Source organism: Scyliorhinus torazame, chromosome 14 (genome assembly GCF_047496885.1).
Source record: "Scyliorhinus torazame isolate Kashiwa2021f chromosome 14, sScyTor2.1, whole genome shotgun sequence".
Classification (NCBI taxonomy): domain Eukaryota; kingdom Metazoa; phylum Chordata; class Chondrichthyes; order Carcharhiniformes; family Scyliorhinidae; genus Scyliorhinus; species Scyliorhinus torazame.
This window is the reverse complement of record NC_092720.1, coordinates 16,976,202-16,994,599: the sequence shown is the minus strand read 5'-3', so window position 1 is coordinate 16,994,599 and position 18,398 is coordinate 16,976,202. Positions and strand designations below refer to the sequence as shown.

Sequence of the window (18,398 nt, the reverse complement as noted above, 5' to 3'; positions counted from 1 at the left end):
ACCTGCCTCCCATCCATTGACTCCATCTACACCTCCCGCTGCCTGGGGAAAGCGGGCAGCATAATCAAAGATCCCTGCCACCCGGCTTACTCACTCTTCCAACTTCTTCCATCGGGCAGGAGATACAGAAGTCTGAGAACACTGACAAACAGACTCAAAAACAGCTTCTTCCCCACTGTCACCAGACTCCTAAATGACCCTCTTATGGACTGACCTCATTAACAGTACACCCCTGTATGCTTCATCCGATGCAGGTGCTTACGTAGTTACATTGTGTACCTTGTGTTGCCCTATTATGTATTTTCTTTTATTTCCTTTTCTTTTCATGTACTTAATGATCTGTTGAGCTGCTCGCAGAAAAATACTTTTCACTGTACCTCGGTACACGTGACAATAAACAAATCCAAGCGGCTTCTTCACTTCCACCTATGGTGGGATGTAGACCGGCGTGATGATGGCAGAAGTGATCTCCCATGGAAGTTAGTATGGGCGACACTTCACAGTCAGGTATTCCAGGTTCAGGGAGTAGCAGTTCGCCAGGGTCACCACGTCCGAGCACCAGGGGGAGCTAATGAGGAGGCAAACCCATCCACCCTTCGCTTTTCCCGATGACGTCGTACGGTGGGGTAAATAGCGAGGAAGCATATGGGATGCTTGCCTTTATTAGCTGTGGATTAGAATATAAGAGCAGGGAGGTTATGATGGGATTGCATAAAATGATCGTCAGGCCACAGCTAGAGTACTGTGTGTAGTTCGGGTCACCACATGAGAGGAAGGATGTGATTGCACTAGAGAGGGTGCGGAGGAGATTCACCAGGGTGTTGCCTGGGCTGGAGCGTTTCAGCTATGAAGAGAGGCTGGGGTTGTTTTCTTCAGAGCAGAGAAGGCTGAGGGGGGACCTGATTGAGGTGTACAAAATTATGAAGGACAGAGATAGGATAGATAGGAAGAAACCTTTCCATTTAGTAAGGGGTCAATATCCAAGGGGCATTGATTTAAGGTAAGGGCAGGTCCCAGAGGGACTTCGTGAAAGGATGGTAGAGGCGGAAACCCTCACAGCATTTAAGAAGCATTTAGATGAGCACTTGAAACGGCATACGGACAAAGTCCTGGAAAATGGGATTAAATAGATCGGTGTTTGATGGCTGCCACAGGCATGCTGGGCCAAAAGGCCGCTTTCTGTGCTGTAAAAATCACTGACTTTATGAACCACTATCCTGTGAACTCTATCATTCGATATTTACCTAGTCATCAACTGCAATGTAGAAACACCTTTTAACAATAGTCAGGGTTCCACCCCGAATATCCCACCGATAAATAAAAGTTTGATCATTTAGTTTGGCTTGTTTTCTCTCCAGACCCACTCTTTGTTTAAATCACCCGCATCATTGGGTGAAAAAGCATAAACTGGTGATAGCCAATCAGCAATCAGTTTTGAAGCTTCCTGTGCAAGACATCAGCTGGCGTCTAACTTTGCCAAACCCCTTCCCTTCAGAACTCTCCTCCCACTGCTGACCCTGTGCATTCTGCCAAGTGAGTGTCTGGTTGCAGAATAACACGGACCATTAAAACCGTTGCTCTGGAAACCTGGCTGGATCCTGGAGTTGTTCAACTGCAGAGAAAGGAGAGAGCGAGTCGCTATCGCCTGTTTGAAAGTGTGGCAGAAAGTCCCCATCGACTCGGGAAGCAAAGGTTTGCTCAGTTTTACAAAGTGTCACAATCCGAGATATTATTAGAATTGTTTTGAGCAAATGCAAAGTTCAACTCGGTTCTCTGAACAAGCTTTAAAAACGTGTCTTTGTTTTCTACATTTTTATTTTGCTCAGCCAAATCTCTGAGGACAAATCAGATGTGGGTCACATTCCTGTTAATGTCAGATTCAAACCAGTTGCTAAGTATTGGACTGAGCGATTGTAAATGTGAGCATTCCAATGCTGAACTCTCTCTTTTGCTCAATCTCACTGAACTGTCATTTAGACCAAATACAGCGGCGATTTTAATCTGTGGTTAAAACTGGAACTTAAACCCCCAGATTGGTTAGAATGAATCTGCCTCTGTTTACATGTCACTGGATCTCGTTGAGTTTCTCCCCTGAACGTTAAGTTGTTGGGGGACAGTTTACTTTGAAGCTTCAGGTTTAAATCCGTTTTCATTGTTCTGTTTTCCGAGCAACATCCACAGTCGACACATCATTTAGGGGAAATGACGGGATTATTAAGTCTGTCCTGCCAATTGGCTCCCTTCCTGTGCTGTTTATTACTCAGATTTCCAAGGAATTTCCACAACATTTTCCAAGTGGAGGAAGTGGCTGGAGTCAGGAACGAATCTTAAATTAAAAGCTGAGACTCGGCAACACTCACCGCCAAACAGGGTGGAGATTGTGAGATTTCTATTAACAATCACATTCGGGGTTCGTCACCTCACTTTGATTTGGGTGAAACGGACTCTTCGCACAGTGAGGGAAGATTAACAAGAACAAAGAACAAAGAAAAGTACAGCACAGGAACAGGCCCTTCGGCCCTCGAAGCCTGTACCGACATGCTGCCCGACTAAACTAAAATCTTCTGCATTTCCGGGGTCCGTATCCCTCTATTCCCATCCTATTCATGTATTTGTCAAGATGCCCCTTAATCGTCACTATTGTCCCTGCTTCCACCACCTCCTCCGGTAGCGAGTTCCAGGCACCCACTACCCTCTGTGTAAAAAACCTGCCTCGTGCATCTCCTCTAAACCTTGCCCCTCGCACCTTAAACCTATGCCCCCTAGTAATTGACCCCTCCACCCTGGGAAAAAGCATCTGACTATCCACTCTGTCTATGCACCTCATAATTTTTTAGACCTCTATCAGGTCGCCCCTCAACCTCTGTTGTTCCAGTGAGAACAAACCGAGTTTATTCAACCTCTCCTCATAGCTAATGCCCTCCATACCAGGCAACATCCTGGTAAATCTCTTCTGCACCCTCTCTAAAGCCCCCACATCCTTCTGCTGGTGTGGCGACCAGAATTGAACACTATTCTCCAAGTGTGGCCTCAGGTTCTATACAGCTGCAACATGACTTGCCAATTTTTATACTCAATGCCCCGGCCAATGAAGGCAAGCATGCCATATGCCTTCTTGACTACCTTCTCCACCTGGGTTGCCCTTTTCAGTGACCTGTGGACCTGTACACCTAGATCTCTCTGACTGCCAATACTCTTGAGGGTTCTACCATTCACTGTATATTCCCTACCTGCATTAGATCTTCCAAAATGCATGACCTCACATTTGTCCGGATTAAACTCCATTTGCCATCTCTCCGCCCAAGTCTCCAAACGATCCTGCTGTATCCTCTGACAGTCCTCACCGCTATCCGCAATTCCACCAACCTTTGTGTCGTCTGCAAACTTACTAATCAGACCAGTTACATTTTCCTCCAAATCATTTTCTATACAAGGCGATATTTCTAACTCCTTTTGTTCTTTGCGGGTTTGATCACCTCCTGAAGGTATTCTTCTGGATAACTGGAAAAGGGAGAGCTCCGAGGATATCACCATCGATGCATCATGTCATCCCCACCCTCCTCCAGCGCAGAGACACACACCTCAGTGGGTAAAGGTAGTGCAGTGGTGTGGTAGTATGCATTAGGGGTCATGTGGGACTGTGAAGCCGTGATGCTATTGGCTGACAGATCCCGGGTCCTGGTTGGCTGTTGATCCCTAGCTTCGCCCTGAAGGCGGAGTATAAGAACCTGGGCTTCTCCCCGCAGCTCCAGTCTGTTGCTGAACTGCTGGGAACAAGTCACGCTTAATAAATCCTCATCGACTTCATCTCTATTTGTCTCTCGTAAGTCATTGTGCGCTACAAGTGTTTTTCAAACTTTTTTTCCCGGGACCCACTTTTACTAACCTGCGGACCTTCGGGGTCCTTGCTGGCCGACGTTCGCGAGACATGCCCGCTGACGTTAGCGACCCATGCCAGCCGACCTTCGCGACAGACCATTATTGCTTGCCTTTAATGTGGCAGGTGGGCCTGCTTGGTCCTCACGATATCTCTTGCTCCATCATTCAAGATTACATTTCAGCTAAGGACTTCAGCTGTCGATTAAGTTCTTGCTGCATGCTTTGAGAAAAATCAAGAGATTTGTTCTCGTTCTCGCCATGCTTAGTCTTTGAATGCCTTTGAAGATTTGAGGGTTTTAAACTTCATTTGTCAGCACTTTCCTGCATATAACACACATGGGCTTTGCATCCTGATTTGCATTGGCACAATTAGCGCCGTACCTCAAGAAATCATCTTTGTACTGCTATGTTCCGATTTGAATTTCTTCTTAATTGCTTGTCACCAGAGGCCCTGGAGCTCGGGACACAACTCACATCAGCACTGCCTTGTCCTACCGTGGACTCTCCTGAGAAGCTCTCTCCAGCAGATTTAGTTGTGAGATCCTATTCTGTTCTTCACACAGTACTGCTGCTTGCTGACTGGCAGCTACAAAATGGAGTAATCTCACCTCTATGATTTTGTACCCAAAGCATTGACATGCCGGACGCGAGACCTTCTCTCTGCCGCTGCCTCTGGCGGAAAGACTCATCGTTCATATTTAACGGCCGGTCACGGACGGTATTCTTTTTTTTACTTTGAAACGTTATTTCTAATACCTAATTTTTCCAACTTTATGACTTTTTGCTGCTAAAAATTAAATTAACTTCAGTTAATGCATCCTTACATTTACACACAAACTTTGTTTTCAATATATTCCCATTACTTTAGAAATTTAACCAATTATAGAAAAAAGCACACTCTTGTTTTTACTTTACAAACTCCGACTTTAGGGGAGATGAAGTAACTTGTCAAACACGTACAATGTCACAATATGACTGACACTATCCACACATCCAAGTCACTTCCTGCTCTATTCTCACCAAAAGCTCTGACTTCCTGGTTTCCAGAGAGTGTCGACACAAAGTGATGACTGTAGGTTTCTTCGATATGTCAGCTCCTATTGACTGGCCTCGGTTAATCAGTATTCCGAGAAACCTGGCCTGGCTTCCTCTCACTGTACCCACCCCAGTCACAGACCACTTCCCGACCGGCACTTACCGTCGTGGGAGTGCAAACGGACGTTGTGCTGGCCGTTGAACGGATTGGTCAAGTAGCCGCAGGCTGCATACTGCATATGGCGGGGGACGAGCCGAGCAGCGCCCAAAGGATGAGCACCAGAGCGGAGCTCCAAGCTGGGGACACCACTGTCAGCATTGCGTCCACATGGAAACCTGTCACCCCATCCTCCCCACCCCCCCAACCAACACTCTGCACACGGTGACCAGCACACAGCCCAGCCTCGCGCCGCCCGCCCCCTCAAACACCGCAACTAATCGGGGACTGCAGTTGGGAACTTCTTCCCGCGATCGGGAATGTCGCAACCGAGCGCTCCACGACCCTCCCGACACCCACCCGCGACCCACCTGCGGGCCGCGACCCTGAGTTTGAAAACCTCTGAAGTAGTGGGCAGGCTTCTGGGGCACTATCTGGTGAGCATCACACTTCTGCTGATACACATCAGGTGGAGGCAGGAACGCCCGGTGAGATGGCAATCTGCTGGATCCCAGGACCTGGCTGAGTCCCAGTCAGATGCTGGGCCTCTGACCAGGCTATCCCGGAGCTGATGCAGACAATAGTGTGCAGCTGTAAGATTCAGAGAGGGATGTCAGCGGTACTCCAGCGGGTCCATAGCCGATTGGAGGCCTCCCAGAATCTACAGGGGCAGGAGATCGTGGCAGCAATGCGTGGCACCGAGGCCAATACTGCTAGGGTGATGACCGCAGTGGAAAGCCTGGAGCACAACATCAGCAGCATGAGTGGCATTGATCAATCAGTGACGACCATGTCTGAGCACCTCGACAGCATGACCCAGACACTGTGGAACATGTCCCAGTCTCAGGTGGGCATTGCTGAGGCACTGCAGATCATGGCCCGCTCACAGAGGGGCATCGCTGAGTGCACCAAGACCATGGTGCAGACATTGGGGAGCCGCCACGACTGGCAGAGCCAGATGGCGTAGGGGCATCCAGAACTCAGTTTGGCTGTCCCCCCATCCCGAGGTTACCTCCAGGGCCCTACGAGCACCCATTGGGAGAAGGAGGCACGGAGGCAAACACTGGGTGAGAACAGCGGTCACCAGCTCTCCCGAGTTCAACCCCCCGACAACGTGCGTCAGGGTTAGTGTGCGGAACAGGGTGGCACAGCAAGGCAAGTGCCACCGCCAAGTCAGACCAGGCTCTCCAGCCCCAGTCCCTCCAGAAGACGCCCACCACGGGCATCAAAGGCCACAGGATGTGGTAAGCAGCAGGCTGCCCCCACCTCTGATGTGCAGGTAAAGCAGATAGAGAGAGGATCACTGAGCGGGCACTGGGGGAAGGGCTGCACCATGGGGGCTAGGGATAGTTGGGGTCTCAATTGTACAAGATTAAATACACGTTACACCCAATACATGTGAAACCTCCGTCACTTTATTTCGAACTGCAGAATGGGCTGCATTCTCCCCCCACCACCTGACCCCAGCCACCCGGCTCCGTGTCACTCGAATACCCCCACCAAAGCTTTCCACGTGCAGGTGATTCTGCCCACTCACTTAACCCTATCTATGTCAAGTTGAAGTCTACTTGTGTCCCCTTAACAACTTATTTCATGGACCTGATGGTTTTCATCAGAGAATGGATGGCATGGGAACACAGCGGTTAGCACTGTGGGACCCAGGGACCCAGGTTCGATTCCCGGCTTGGGTCAATGTCTGTGGGGAGTCTGCACGTCCTCCCCGTGGCTGCGTGGATTTCCTCTGAGTTCTCTGATTTCCTCCCACAATTCTTGAAAGACGTGCTGTTAGGTGAATTAGATATTCTGAATTCTCCCTCAGTGTACCCGAACAGGCAGCGGAATATGGCGATTAGGGGATTTTCACAGTAACTTCATTGCAGTGTTAATGTAAGCCTACTAATAAAGATTATTATTTTTAAAAGAAGTGGGTCAGGCAATTGCAGGGACGTTAGTCATAGGGCTGGATTCTCCGATGTCCCAGCAGTGTGTTTCTTGGCAACACGTCGATCGCTGGCGGACGGATTCTATCTTCCCGCTGCTTGTCAATGGGATTTTCCATCGAAAACACCCGACGCCGCCACAAAACCCACTGTGCCGGTGCTCTGACAGCAGGAAAAGTGAACCTTGAGAATTCCGGCCTATTGTGCAAAGCTCTCTTGATTCAAGAATCATGTCGGTCGATGAGAAATGTGCTATTGTCACGAGAGGGAACCCAGGAAATGAGAGATCTGTCAGTTTAGCACGAGCTGTGATTGCATTTTTTTGGGACTTCAGTCAGGCTTTTGACACGGTCTCGCTTGGGAGACTGATCAAGGATCCAGAGCAATTTGGCAAATTGGACCCAAAATTGACTGAGTGGCAGGAGGGAGAGAGGAATGGTTGTTTATGACTGGAAGCCGGAGTCCATTGGTGTTGCGCAGTGATCGGTGCTGGGTTTCTTGCTGTTTGTAATGTGCATTAATGATCTGGATGTGAATGTACGAAGTTTGTTCAGTAAGTTCGCAGATGACACAAAAAATGGTGGTGTGATAAATAATGAAGGGGAAAGTCTTAGATTACAGGACGATATAGATGGACTGGTTAGATGGGCCGAACAGTGACAAATGCAATTTAACCCTGAAAAGTGTGAGGTAATGCATTTTGGGAGGATTAACAAGGCAAGGGAATACACAATGAATGGTAGGACCCTAGGAAGTATAGGGGAGTTGGTAGCATTGTGATATTGTTACAGAACTAGTAAACCAGAGACCCAGGATAATGCTCTGGGGTCCCAGATTCAAATCCCGCCACTGCAAATGATGTAATTAAAAGTCTAATGACCACCATGAAACCATTGTTGATTGTCGTGATAGTCGTAAAAGACCATCTGGTTCACTAATGTTCTTTAGGGAGGGAAACCTACCGTCCTTACCTGCTCTGGCCAATATGTGACTCCAGGTCCACAGTAACATGGTTGACTCTTAATTGCCCCTCAAAGGCAATTAGGGATGGGCAATAAATGCTGACCTAGCCTGTGACGCCACGTCCCATGAACAAATATTAAAAATGTCAGAGGAACTTTGGTGTGCATGTCCATAGATCCCTGTAGGCAGCGGGACAGGTTGATAATAAGGTGGTCACGAGGCACATGGGATATTTGCCTTTATTAACCAAGAATGTAAGAGCAGGTAGGTTATGATGGAGCTGTATAAAAAGCTAGTTAGTCCACAGCTCGAGCACCGTGTTCAGTTCCATTGTTGCAATATTAGAAGGAAGTGATTGCACCAGAGAGGGTGCAGTAGATATTCGGCAGGTTGTTGCAAGGGCTGGAGCGTTTCAGCTATGAAGAGGAGCTGGATAGGCTGGGGTTGTTTTCCTTAGAACAGAGAAGGCTGAGGGGTGACCTGCTTGAGGTGTATAAAACTATATTAATAATCTTTATCAGTGTCACAAGTAGGTTTACATTAACACCGCAATGAAGTTACTGTGAAACTCCCCTCGTCGCCACACTCCGGCGCCTGTTCGGGTACACAGAGGGAGAATTCAGAATGTCCAATTCACGTAACAGCACGTCTTTCGGGGCTTGTGGTAGGAAGCCGGAGCACCCGGAGGGAACCCACGCAGACACGGGGAGAACATGTCGACTCCGCACAGACAATGAGAATCGAATCTTGGACCCTGGAGCTGTGAAGCAACAGTGCTAACCACTGTGCTACTGTGTTGCCCTATGAGGGGCAAAGATAGGGTGGGTAGGAAGGAACGTTTCCCGTTAGTGGAGGGGTCAATAACTGGGGATATAGATTTAAAGTAATGGACAGGACGTTTATGGGAGATGTGAAGGGACACTTTCGCACCCACAGGGTGGTGAGAATCCAGAACTTGTTGCCTGAAAGATTGGTAGAGGTGTGAACCCTCAAATATTTAAGATGCATTTAGATGAACACTTGAAATGCCTTAGCATACAAGAGTACGGGCTAAATGCTTGGAAAATTAGAGTAAATAGATGCTTTATGGCTGGCAGGGACACGATGGGTCGTATGGCCTCATTCCAAAAACTCTATGACTCTGTGGGAAGGATACGAGAATCTGTCATTGAGGATATAGCGATTGAACATTTAATAAACATGGGTAGGTCAGAGAAAGCCGAGATTATTTTGTGATTGCTAAGTCAAGTCTGTGACTCATATTTTTGATTTGTTTTATTGCGATCACTGAGAAGGCAGCTAAAGATGTGCCTGTTAGATACACGGAATTCCAGAAAGCAATACGTAAGGTTCAGCACAATTAGAAAAAAGTGAGAGTGTCCAATAACACAAGCATTATAAGCAGGTGTAGGACACCAGGCCCTTCAAGCCTGCCCCGTCATTCAATATGAGCATGGCTGATCTAAGCTGGCATTAACACCTTTTCTGTGCCGGTTATAACCCGCATGGAGGTCACAGGGTGTGACATTATGTGCAATGCCTGGCATATTAATGATGTGCAGACCTAGAGAAGGGAATGCCTCCCAGTCTCTTGGAAGAAGTAAGGAAAAGCTTGGAGTAGGTGTGACTTGAGATAGAACAGTAGTATTGAGTTCTGTAGCATAGATATAGTATAGTCTTATTTATTAGTAAATACCTTGTAACGTGTTCAAATCGTAATTTGTGCAGTCTAAATAAACTAGCTTTGTTTAATAACATAGTTTGATGTTCTTTGGCTACACGACAACTTTAATCCATCCTGAGAAACTCAACAAAGAACATCACAACAGGGTATGGACTATTAGGTTCCCGAGACCTCGGCAGAATATGAACTTGTTAACAAGAGAAGCCTGACCAGTGTGTAACCCCGGTCCGGATGTGGGCCAGGCGGAAAGCACTTCAGGGAGTGGAGATTGCAGCTGTGTAATTGGTTAAACCGTTTTATTTGCCCCCAAACATTTGTTCCTTATGATCACTCTGCCCTTTCCTTTCTATTCCTTGATCCATCAAATATTTATCCACCTCCACTTCAAATACTTAGAATGAAGTATTTAACATTTAGATTTAGTTGGGAAATAGATTGTCGAGGAATAGACCAGGATAAAGAAAAGGGTAGGTACACTGATTGGCACATGTGATAAATAGTAATCCCCAGGAACGATTCTGGGATCTTAGTTTCTCACAACATTCAGTAATGCCTTGGATGAAGGCACAGAGAGCTGCATATCCAAATTTACAGATGATAATTCTTCAGGAGGGTCACTGATTCGGATTCCACTAAGTAAGTTAGATCGGAAAGGATGTTGCAAAGGGACATGAACGGAGAAAATCTCTGGAAAATGGGAAGTTGATGTGGAGCTTTTGAGGCCATTCACACCGAACACAGGGAAGATAAACCAAGCATTTCCTAAAAGACGAGAAACTAGGAACTGTAAAATAGCAAAGGGATTTAGGAATCCAACTACACAAATCTTTAAATGTAGCGAACCAAATACAATCCAAATGGCGAATGGAATGTTGATTTTTGTCTCCAGGACCTGGAATAAAAAAGGGGAGAAAATGATTGTTCAGCTGGACAGAGCCTTGGCCAGACACCATCTGGAATAGAGCATTCTGCCTGGACACTGAACCACATGACCTGTGTCCATGATATGTTGGGCTTGATACAATGGCCACCCTGCACCTGAAACGTCGCTCGCCATGGCGTAGCGACCGGAAGACCCCGCTACTGGGATCTACCCGGCTCGCAAAGCCTCGCGAGATGCAATGCGACCTTGCGAGATGGTTTGCGAGATCGTTATTGCCTCGGAGACCTTGGGCGAGTGCCGGTTTAGCACTGGGGACAAGACAGAACGGCACCCGTGGCGATCTCCCAGGAGATCAGAGGCCCCGAGCTGCATGCCCTTTGGGCAGGATGGTGTCCTGGCACTGCTGGTGCCATCAGGGCACCCAGACAGTGCCAGCTGGAGCCTTGGTAGTGCAACCTGGCACTTTGGCAGTGTGTGATCAGGCTGGGGATGCCCTCCCATAGTGTGTTCCGGCGGGTGGGGGTCGCTTCGGGGTCTCAGACATCGGGACGCCATTTTAAAATGGAGCTCCCCGGTGTACAAAATGGGGATATGTGCGGCCTCGTTTGTGCATTCCCCATTGAGGTTTATTATACAACGTGAGTCACGTTGTTTAGCCATGTGTTCCTTGGCGCTACAAATCGTGACTGTGAAAAGACCCTAATCGCCACATTCCGGTGCCTGTTCGGGTACACTGAGGGAGAATTCAGAATGACCAAGTTACCTAACAGCACGTCTTTCAGGACTAGTGGGAGGAAATCAGCCATGATCATAATGAATGGTGGAGCAGACTCGAAGAGCAGAATAGCCTCCTCCTGCTCCTATTTTCTATGTATGTTTGTATAGTAATAATTGTTTGGTACTTACGAATGCAAGGTGAGATATATAATAGAAGATTGGTTTACAAATCGGGAAAGACTAATTTACTCTATTATATCTTTCAGACGGTTGCGGTGGAAATGGCTGACATGGTGAAGAACGATGGAAATGACTTTGTACCAAACCAACTCCCACCGGCACAACCACAGCCCAGCGCCCCACAGATGGTGCAACACTTGGACAATGCTCCTCTGCACCAATCCATAGCTGCAATGTTCAATCAGAATAATGCTGGTGTCCAGGAGATGCTGAAAGGAAAACTCAAAGCCCTGGGTGTAAGTGCACTTCTCAAATGTGAGAAAGGCGGGCAGCTCGGTGGTGCAGTGGTTAGCACTGCGGCCTCACGGCGCCGAGGTCCCAGGTTCGATCCCGGCTCTGGGCCACTGTCCGTGTGGAGTTTGCACATTCTCCCCGTGTTTGCGTGGGTTTCGCCCCCACAACCCAAAGATGTGCAGGGTAGGTGGATTGCCTACACTAAATTGCCCCTTAATTAGAAAAAATGAATTGGATACTCTAAATTTAAAAAAAAGAATGTGGGAAATATTGGTTATATTTTAGCCCAATGGGGATCAGGACAAAAACAAAAGGGTGTAATGTAGCAATATAAAATGGTATTGGTGTGGCTTGTCTACTCATCATTATTAATTTGAAACATGCAACACCTCTGTCATTTAAATCTTTGCAACAGGGTCGGTCTCTTCCCCCTTTCTGAAGTCTCTTCCTGCTTACCACCCCTGCAAGTCCCATCGCCCACTGGACACATACTTGCATGTCGGACCCTTGCCACCATCTATCCTCCATCCTCTGGGTCCTCTTCCGCCTCATCCTCCTGGTCCTCCTACTCCTCCTCAGTTAAGGCCGCATATTCCTCCTCCTCTTCGTCCAGCATGTCGCCATGAGCCAGGTTGTGAAGGGCAAACCACCCCAGAGCCAGAGACTCTCTGGGGGGTGCACTGTAGGGCAGCACCAGAGCAGTCCAGGCAACGGAGCAGCATTTTGAGCAGCCTGATGCACCGCTCAATGACAGCCTGGGTGGCTACGCGGGCTTTATTGTGTCGGCACTCATTCTCGCTCTCAGGCCTCTGCACTGGTATCATCAGCCATGACCTCAGCGGGTATCCCTTGTTCCCAACCTGTTATCCTGGGGTGGTCCTCGAAGACACCAGGCATCTCTGAGTGCCCCAGGATGAATCTGTCATGTACTTTCCCAGGGTAATGGGCACACATGTGCATGATCCTTAGGCAGTCATTGCAAAGGATTTGGACGTTCAGGGAGTGGAGCCCCTTCTTGATCCCACTGTGCTCACAGGGTGACATGCATGGCATCAACGACCCCCTGGACCTGGGGCACCCCGATGACAGAGGCGAGTCTTGCAGCCCGGGTATCATAGTGGGCCTGGTCCAGGTTGAAGGTAATGCAGTTGGATGGCAGGCATACAGTACATCCATCACATCCCCGATGCCCCCATGGGCTGACGGCTGCGAGATGCCATGCAGGTCCCTACTTGAGCCCTGGAATGACCTATTGGAGTAGAAATTGAGGGCTGCTATGTCCTTCACGGCCACCGGGAGCGGGTGTCCACCTCCTCCATGAGGTGCCACATCTGCGAGGATATGGCTCAGGTGCTACACTATCTCCTTGTTGAGATGCAGCACGTGGTGTCCGTCAGCTCAGTGTTGGACCATCGAGCCCTGTACACTCTAGCTCATCGTCAGTGTACTCCTCTGGCTCCCTACTCAGCCTGATCTGCGGTAGGTTGTGAGCCTGTGTGGTGGCTCCCTGCACATGTGGTGCAGGCTCCAGATTGCGTTGGTCTTGATACAGTCACTGACGCCTGCTCCCCTCAGCTGCAATTATCAGGACACCAGCAACCTCAGCAGGATCTATCCCAACAAACATCTTGCACCTGGAGGGATTTAGAGAAGGAGAGAGAATGACAATTCTTTAGGTTTTACATTCTGGGACCCTCAAATCCCCCAACCTTCCCCACAACATCTAGTCCTCATGATCCTTGCTGATGACCACCCATGATGGCGCGTGGCATCCTTAGCCACCACTCAAGTTGCCTGACCTATGACCCTCAGCTCTTGCCTTTTCCCCTGACCCTGACTTGGAGAGCGATGCAGCTGAGATTGCTGAGGCATAATGGTGACGGCCAAGTGGCTGTAGTGGCCTGACTTGCTGGACTATGGGGATCCTGGGGATCTATGGGGATCTAACGAGACCCTGGGAAGGGTTTAAACTAACCTGGCAGGGACCTGGGATCCTGGGAGAAGGTTCAGCAGGGATAGATGCACAGCCAAAATTAGTGGGTCTCGACCAGTTAAGTCACCAGAGAGTTTGACATGTCTGGATGGTATTTATTTTAATGCGAGGAGTCTGACGAACAAGACGGATGGATTGAGGGCACAAATTAAAACGTGGGGATATGATGTCATTGCTGTCACTGAGAAATGGTTGAGAGAGGGACAGGATTGGCAGCTCAATATTCCAGGAGATAGAATCTTCCGGTGAGATAGGGAAGGAGGTAAAAGGGGAGGGGGTATTGCAATTTTGATCAGGGGATCAATTACAGCAGTATGGAGGGATGGCATCTTAGAAGGTTCTTCAGATGAAGCCATATGGGTAGAACTTAAAAACAAGAATGGAGAAATCAAGTTGGTGGGAGTGTTCCAAAGGCACCAATCAGTCCGCGAGAAATAGAAGAGCAGATTTGTAGTCACATTTCAGAAAAGTGTAAAAGTAATAGTGTAGTGACAGTGGAGGATTTCCACTTCCCCAATATTAACTGGGGTAATCATAGTGTAAAAGGTTTAGAGGGAGCGGAATTCTTAAAATGCATCCAGGAGAACCTTTTCAGTCAGTACGTATTAGGACTTACAAGACTTACAAGGAGGTCCTGAACATGATTTTTGGGAACAAAGTTGGACAAGTGGTTGAAGAATCAGTGCGGAACATTTTGCAGACAGTGAACGTAACTCCAGTATGTATGTTCTGGAAAAGGACAAGGATGGCCTGAGATCAAATTTCTAAACTGGGGATAGCTTTCATAGATCATAGAATTTACAGTGCAGAAGGAGGCCATTCTGCCCATCGAGTCTGCACCGGCTCTTGGAAAGAGCACCCTACCCAAAGTCAACACCTCCACCCTATCCCCATAACCCAGTAACCCCACCCAACGCTAAGGGGAATTTTGGACACTAAGGGCAATTTATCATGGCCAATCCACCTAACCTGCACATCTTTGGACTGTGGGAGGAAACCGGAGCACCCGGAGGAAACCCACGCACACACGGGGAGGACGTGCAGACTCCGCACAGACAGTGACCCAAGCCGGAATCGAACCTGGGACCCTGGAGCTGTGAAGCAATTGTGCTATCCACAAGGCTACCGTGCTGCCCCATTTTAATAAGATCAGAAATTGCCCCTGGATGTGGTTACGGTGATAGGGTGGGGAATCGGGCCTAGGTAGGGTGCTCTTTCACAGGGTTGGCGCAGACCCGATGGGCCAAATGGCCTTCTCCTGCACTGTAGAGATTCTATGATTCTATTTTTTAAATGTTTCTAATCAAGGGTCAATTTAGCATGGTCACTCCACCTGCCCTGCACATCTTTGGGTTGTGGGGGTAAGACCCACACAGACATGGGGAGAATGTGCAAACTACACACGGATAGTGACCCGGGGCTGGGATCAAACCCGGGTCCTCAGTGGCGTGAGGCAGCAGTGCTAACTACTGTGCCACCATGCTGCCCATGATGCTATGATTTGACCTGAGTGCACTGGGAGCAGACACTTTTAAGTAAATCTGTGACAGAACAGTGGGATGCATTCAAGAAGGAACTAGGGAGAGTACAGGGCCAACATGGGCCTCCAATCAAGAAAAAGTGTGGGACCAACAAATCCAGTAAACCCTGGATAATGAGGGTTATACAGCATTGGATAAGGAGAAAAGAGAGGCTTGTGGCCGATATCAAGGGCTCAAGACAGCAGAGTCCCCAGAGGCGTGTGGCATGTAGAAGAGAACTTAAAAAGGAAATTAGGAGAGCAAAAAGGGGACATGAAAGTATGTTGGCAGGTAAAATAAAGGAAAATCCTGAGGTGTTTTACACGTACATTAAGGGTAAAAGGATAACTAGGGAAAGAGTCGGGCCCATTAAGGACCATAGTATAATTTGTGCGTGGAGCCGGAGTATGTAGGTAGGGTTCTAAATCAATACTTTGTATCGGTGTTCACTCGTGAGAGGGACAGTGTGGGTATACAAATCAGGGACAAGGACTGTAATAAAATTAAAGAGATTAACATAGACAAAGAGGAGATTTTGAGTGGTCTGGCAGGCTTAAACGTAGACAACTCTCCAGGGCCAGATGAAATGTATCACAAGCTGCTGAGTGAGGCAAGGGTGGAGACGGCAGAGGTGCTGGCAATAATTTTCAATTCCTCTCTGGCCGCAGGAGAGGTGCCAGAGGACTGGAGGACAGCCAATGTGGTACCATTATTCAGTTCTGAGACAGAATTAATCCACATTTGGAGAGGCATGGATTAATCAAGAACAGTCAGCATGGTTCTGTTAAGGGGAAGCCATGTCTGACCAACGTGATTGAGTTTTTCAAAGAGATGACCAGATGTAGAGATGAGGGAAATACATTGACATAGTCTACTTGGACTTCAGCAAGGATTTTGATAAAGTTCCACATGGGAGACTTGATAGCGAAGGTAAGAGCCATGGGATCCAAGGAAATTTGGCAAATTGGATCCTGAATTGGCTGAGTGGCAGGAAGCAGAGGGCGATGGTCGAGGGGTATTTTTCTGACTGGAAGCCTGTGTCCAGTGGGGTCCTGCGGGGATCAGTGTTTGGGCCCTTGCTGTTTGTGGTTTAAATTATTTATGATTTATATATGAAGGTAGGAGGGTTGACCAGTAAGTTTGCGGATTATATGAAAATGAGTGGGGTGGTAAATAGTGCGTAGGATAGCCTTTGATTACAGGAGGATATGAAAATGAAAACCACTTATTGTCACGAGTAGGCTTCAAATGAAGTTACTGTGAAAAGCCCCTAGTCGCCACATTCCGGCGTCTGTTCGGGGAGGCTGGTACGGGAATTGAACCGTGCTGCTGGCCTACCTTGGTCTGCTTTCAAAGCCAGCGAGTTAGCCCAGTGTGCTAAACCAGCAGACAGGCTGGTCAGATTGGCTGGTCAGTGGCAAATTGAATTAATTCTGGATAAGTGTGAGGTGATGGACTTGGGCAGCACAAATAAGGCAAGGGAATACATGATAAATGGCAGGACCCTGAGAAGCACCGAGGATCAGAGGGACCTTGGTGTCCATGTACACTGGTCCCTTAAGGTAGCAGAGCAGGTGGACATAGTGGTTAAGAAGGCATATGGTATACTTGCTTTTATTAGTCGAGGCATAGAGCTTAAGAGCAGGGAGGTTATGCTGGAAAGGTATAAAACGTTACTTAGGGAGCAGCTAGAATATATTGTGTGCAGTTCTGGAATCCACATTACTAGAGGGATGTGGCAGCACTGGAAAGGGTGCAATGGAGATTTACCAGGATATTGCCTGGGCTGGAGAGTTTCAGTTTCGAAGAGAGATTGGATACACTTGGATTGTTTTCCTTGGAGCAGAGGAGACTGAGAGGGGAATGATTGAGATGTATAAAATTATGAAGGCCATAGATAGAATGGACGGTGACAAACCTTTCCACTTGATGCAGGGGTTAATGACCAGGGGACATAGATTTAAGGTAAGGGGCAGGAGGTTTCGAGGGGACGTGAGGAAACCCTTTTTACCCAGAGGGTGGTGGGAGTCTGGAACTCGCTGCCTGAAAGGGAGGTGGAGGCAGAGACCCTCAGAACATTTCAGAAGTATTTAGATCTGCACTTGTTGATCCCAGGACATACAAGGCTATGGGCCAAGAGCTGGAAAATGGGATTAGAATGGTCAGATGGCTGTTTTTGACCGGCACAGATGCGATAGGCCGAAGGGCCTTATCTGTGCTGTATGATTCTATGACTAGGAGAGTCAACGAGGGGAGATACAATAATGCCTGGTTAGTATCCAATGCCAGAAACCCAAGATCTAATTGCTGTCATTCCATCACATTCTAATCACCTGGGCTTGTCACAGTCAATGGAGTGTAAAAAGGAATGTCAACAAGAATAAACAAAGGTAGAAAAGAAAGCAGACTGCAACATTGAAACCACACAGCCTCTTAGAACCTCAAGGAGGGCGCAGTAGAATTTCATGACACTGCCTGTCCGACCAAACTCTCACAGGACAGAGCCATGCTGCAGCTCTGGTTGCCACTGCTATGGGTGTCCCCAAGGTGTAGAAATGGCTTGGATGCCTCACATTCGCAAACCATCTGCCAGCCCAGATTCAACCCTTAACCTGGCCCCAAACAACCCCATCCCCAGCACTGGGCCATCAGCTGCAGTTCCCTTGAGCTGCATGGAAGTAAGTGGAATGGACTCATGTCCTTGCTTCCCCTCGGTGTCCATGATACCTGGCCCCCTGGTTTTGGGGAGAAGTGGGTTGACTCCCAGAAGGGGTGACTCCCGGTCTGCCCCTGTATTCTTCTCGCTATCGAGATCAAAATGAAAGCAAATGAGGGGCGGTCGTTTTTTTGCGCTTTTCCTGGGTGAGAGCCTGATCACGCCAGTTGGAGCGGGCCGGGAAAATGGCAAACTTTGGCGCTCAGCACAATTCCCGTTTTAGGGCTCTTCCATTATTCTCTCAACATAGTGGGATCGGCACAGGCACAACGCAGCCAGAGGATCGTCCCTCATGTGTTCGAGGCAGGACTTTTGTTGCGCTGTGGGTGGGGGTCTCTGCCTTTGAGCGAGAGGCTCTGTGTTCAAGTCCCACTACAGGCCTTCGAGGGCTCAGAAGGTGGGTTTACACGATGGTCAAACCAGATTGGTTACAGGCA

The 18,398-nt window shown here is 48.3% G+C and overlaps 1 protein-coding gene across 3 annotated transcripts in view; it reads left to right on the top strand.

Annotated features, from left to right (window-relative positions):
* The first annotated feature begins 1,511 nt into the window (after positions 1 to 1,511).
* Positions 1,512 to 18,398, top strand: part of LOC140389548 (membrane-spanning 4-domains subfamily A member 4D-like) — a 39,572-nt gene continuing 22,685 nt past the window's right edge. For 2 of the 3 annotated variants that reach the window (XM_072473755.1, XM_072473753.1), the window contains exons 1-2: positions 1,513 to 1,692; positions 11,525 to 11,734. In XM_072473755.1, coding sequence (XP_072329856.1) covers positions 11,540 to 11,734 — 195 coding nt within the window. In that variant the 5' untranslated portion in view covers positions 1,513 to 1,692; positions 11,525 to 11,539. Of the gene's footprint in view, positions 1,693 to 11,524; positions 11,735 to 18,398 lie in introns of all 3 variants that reach the window. The other variant, XM_072473756.1, reaches the window with a different exon arrangement.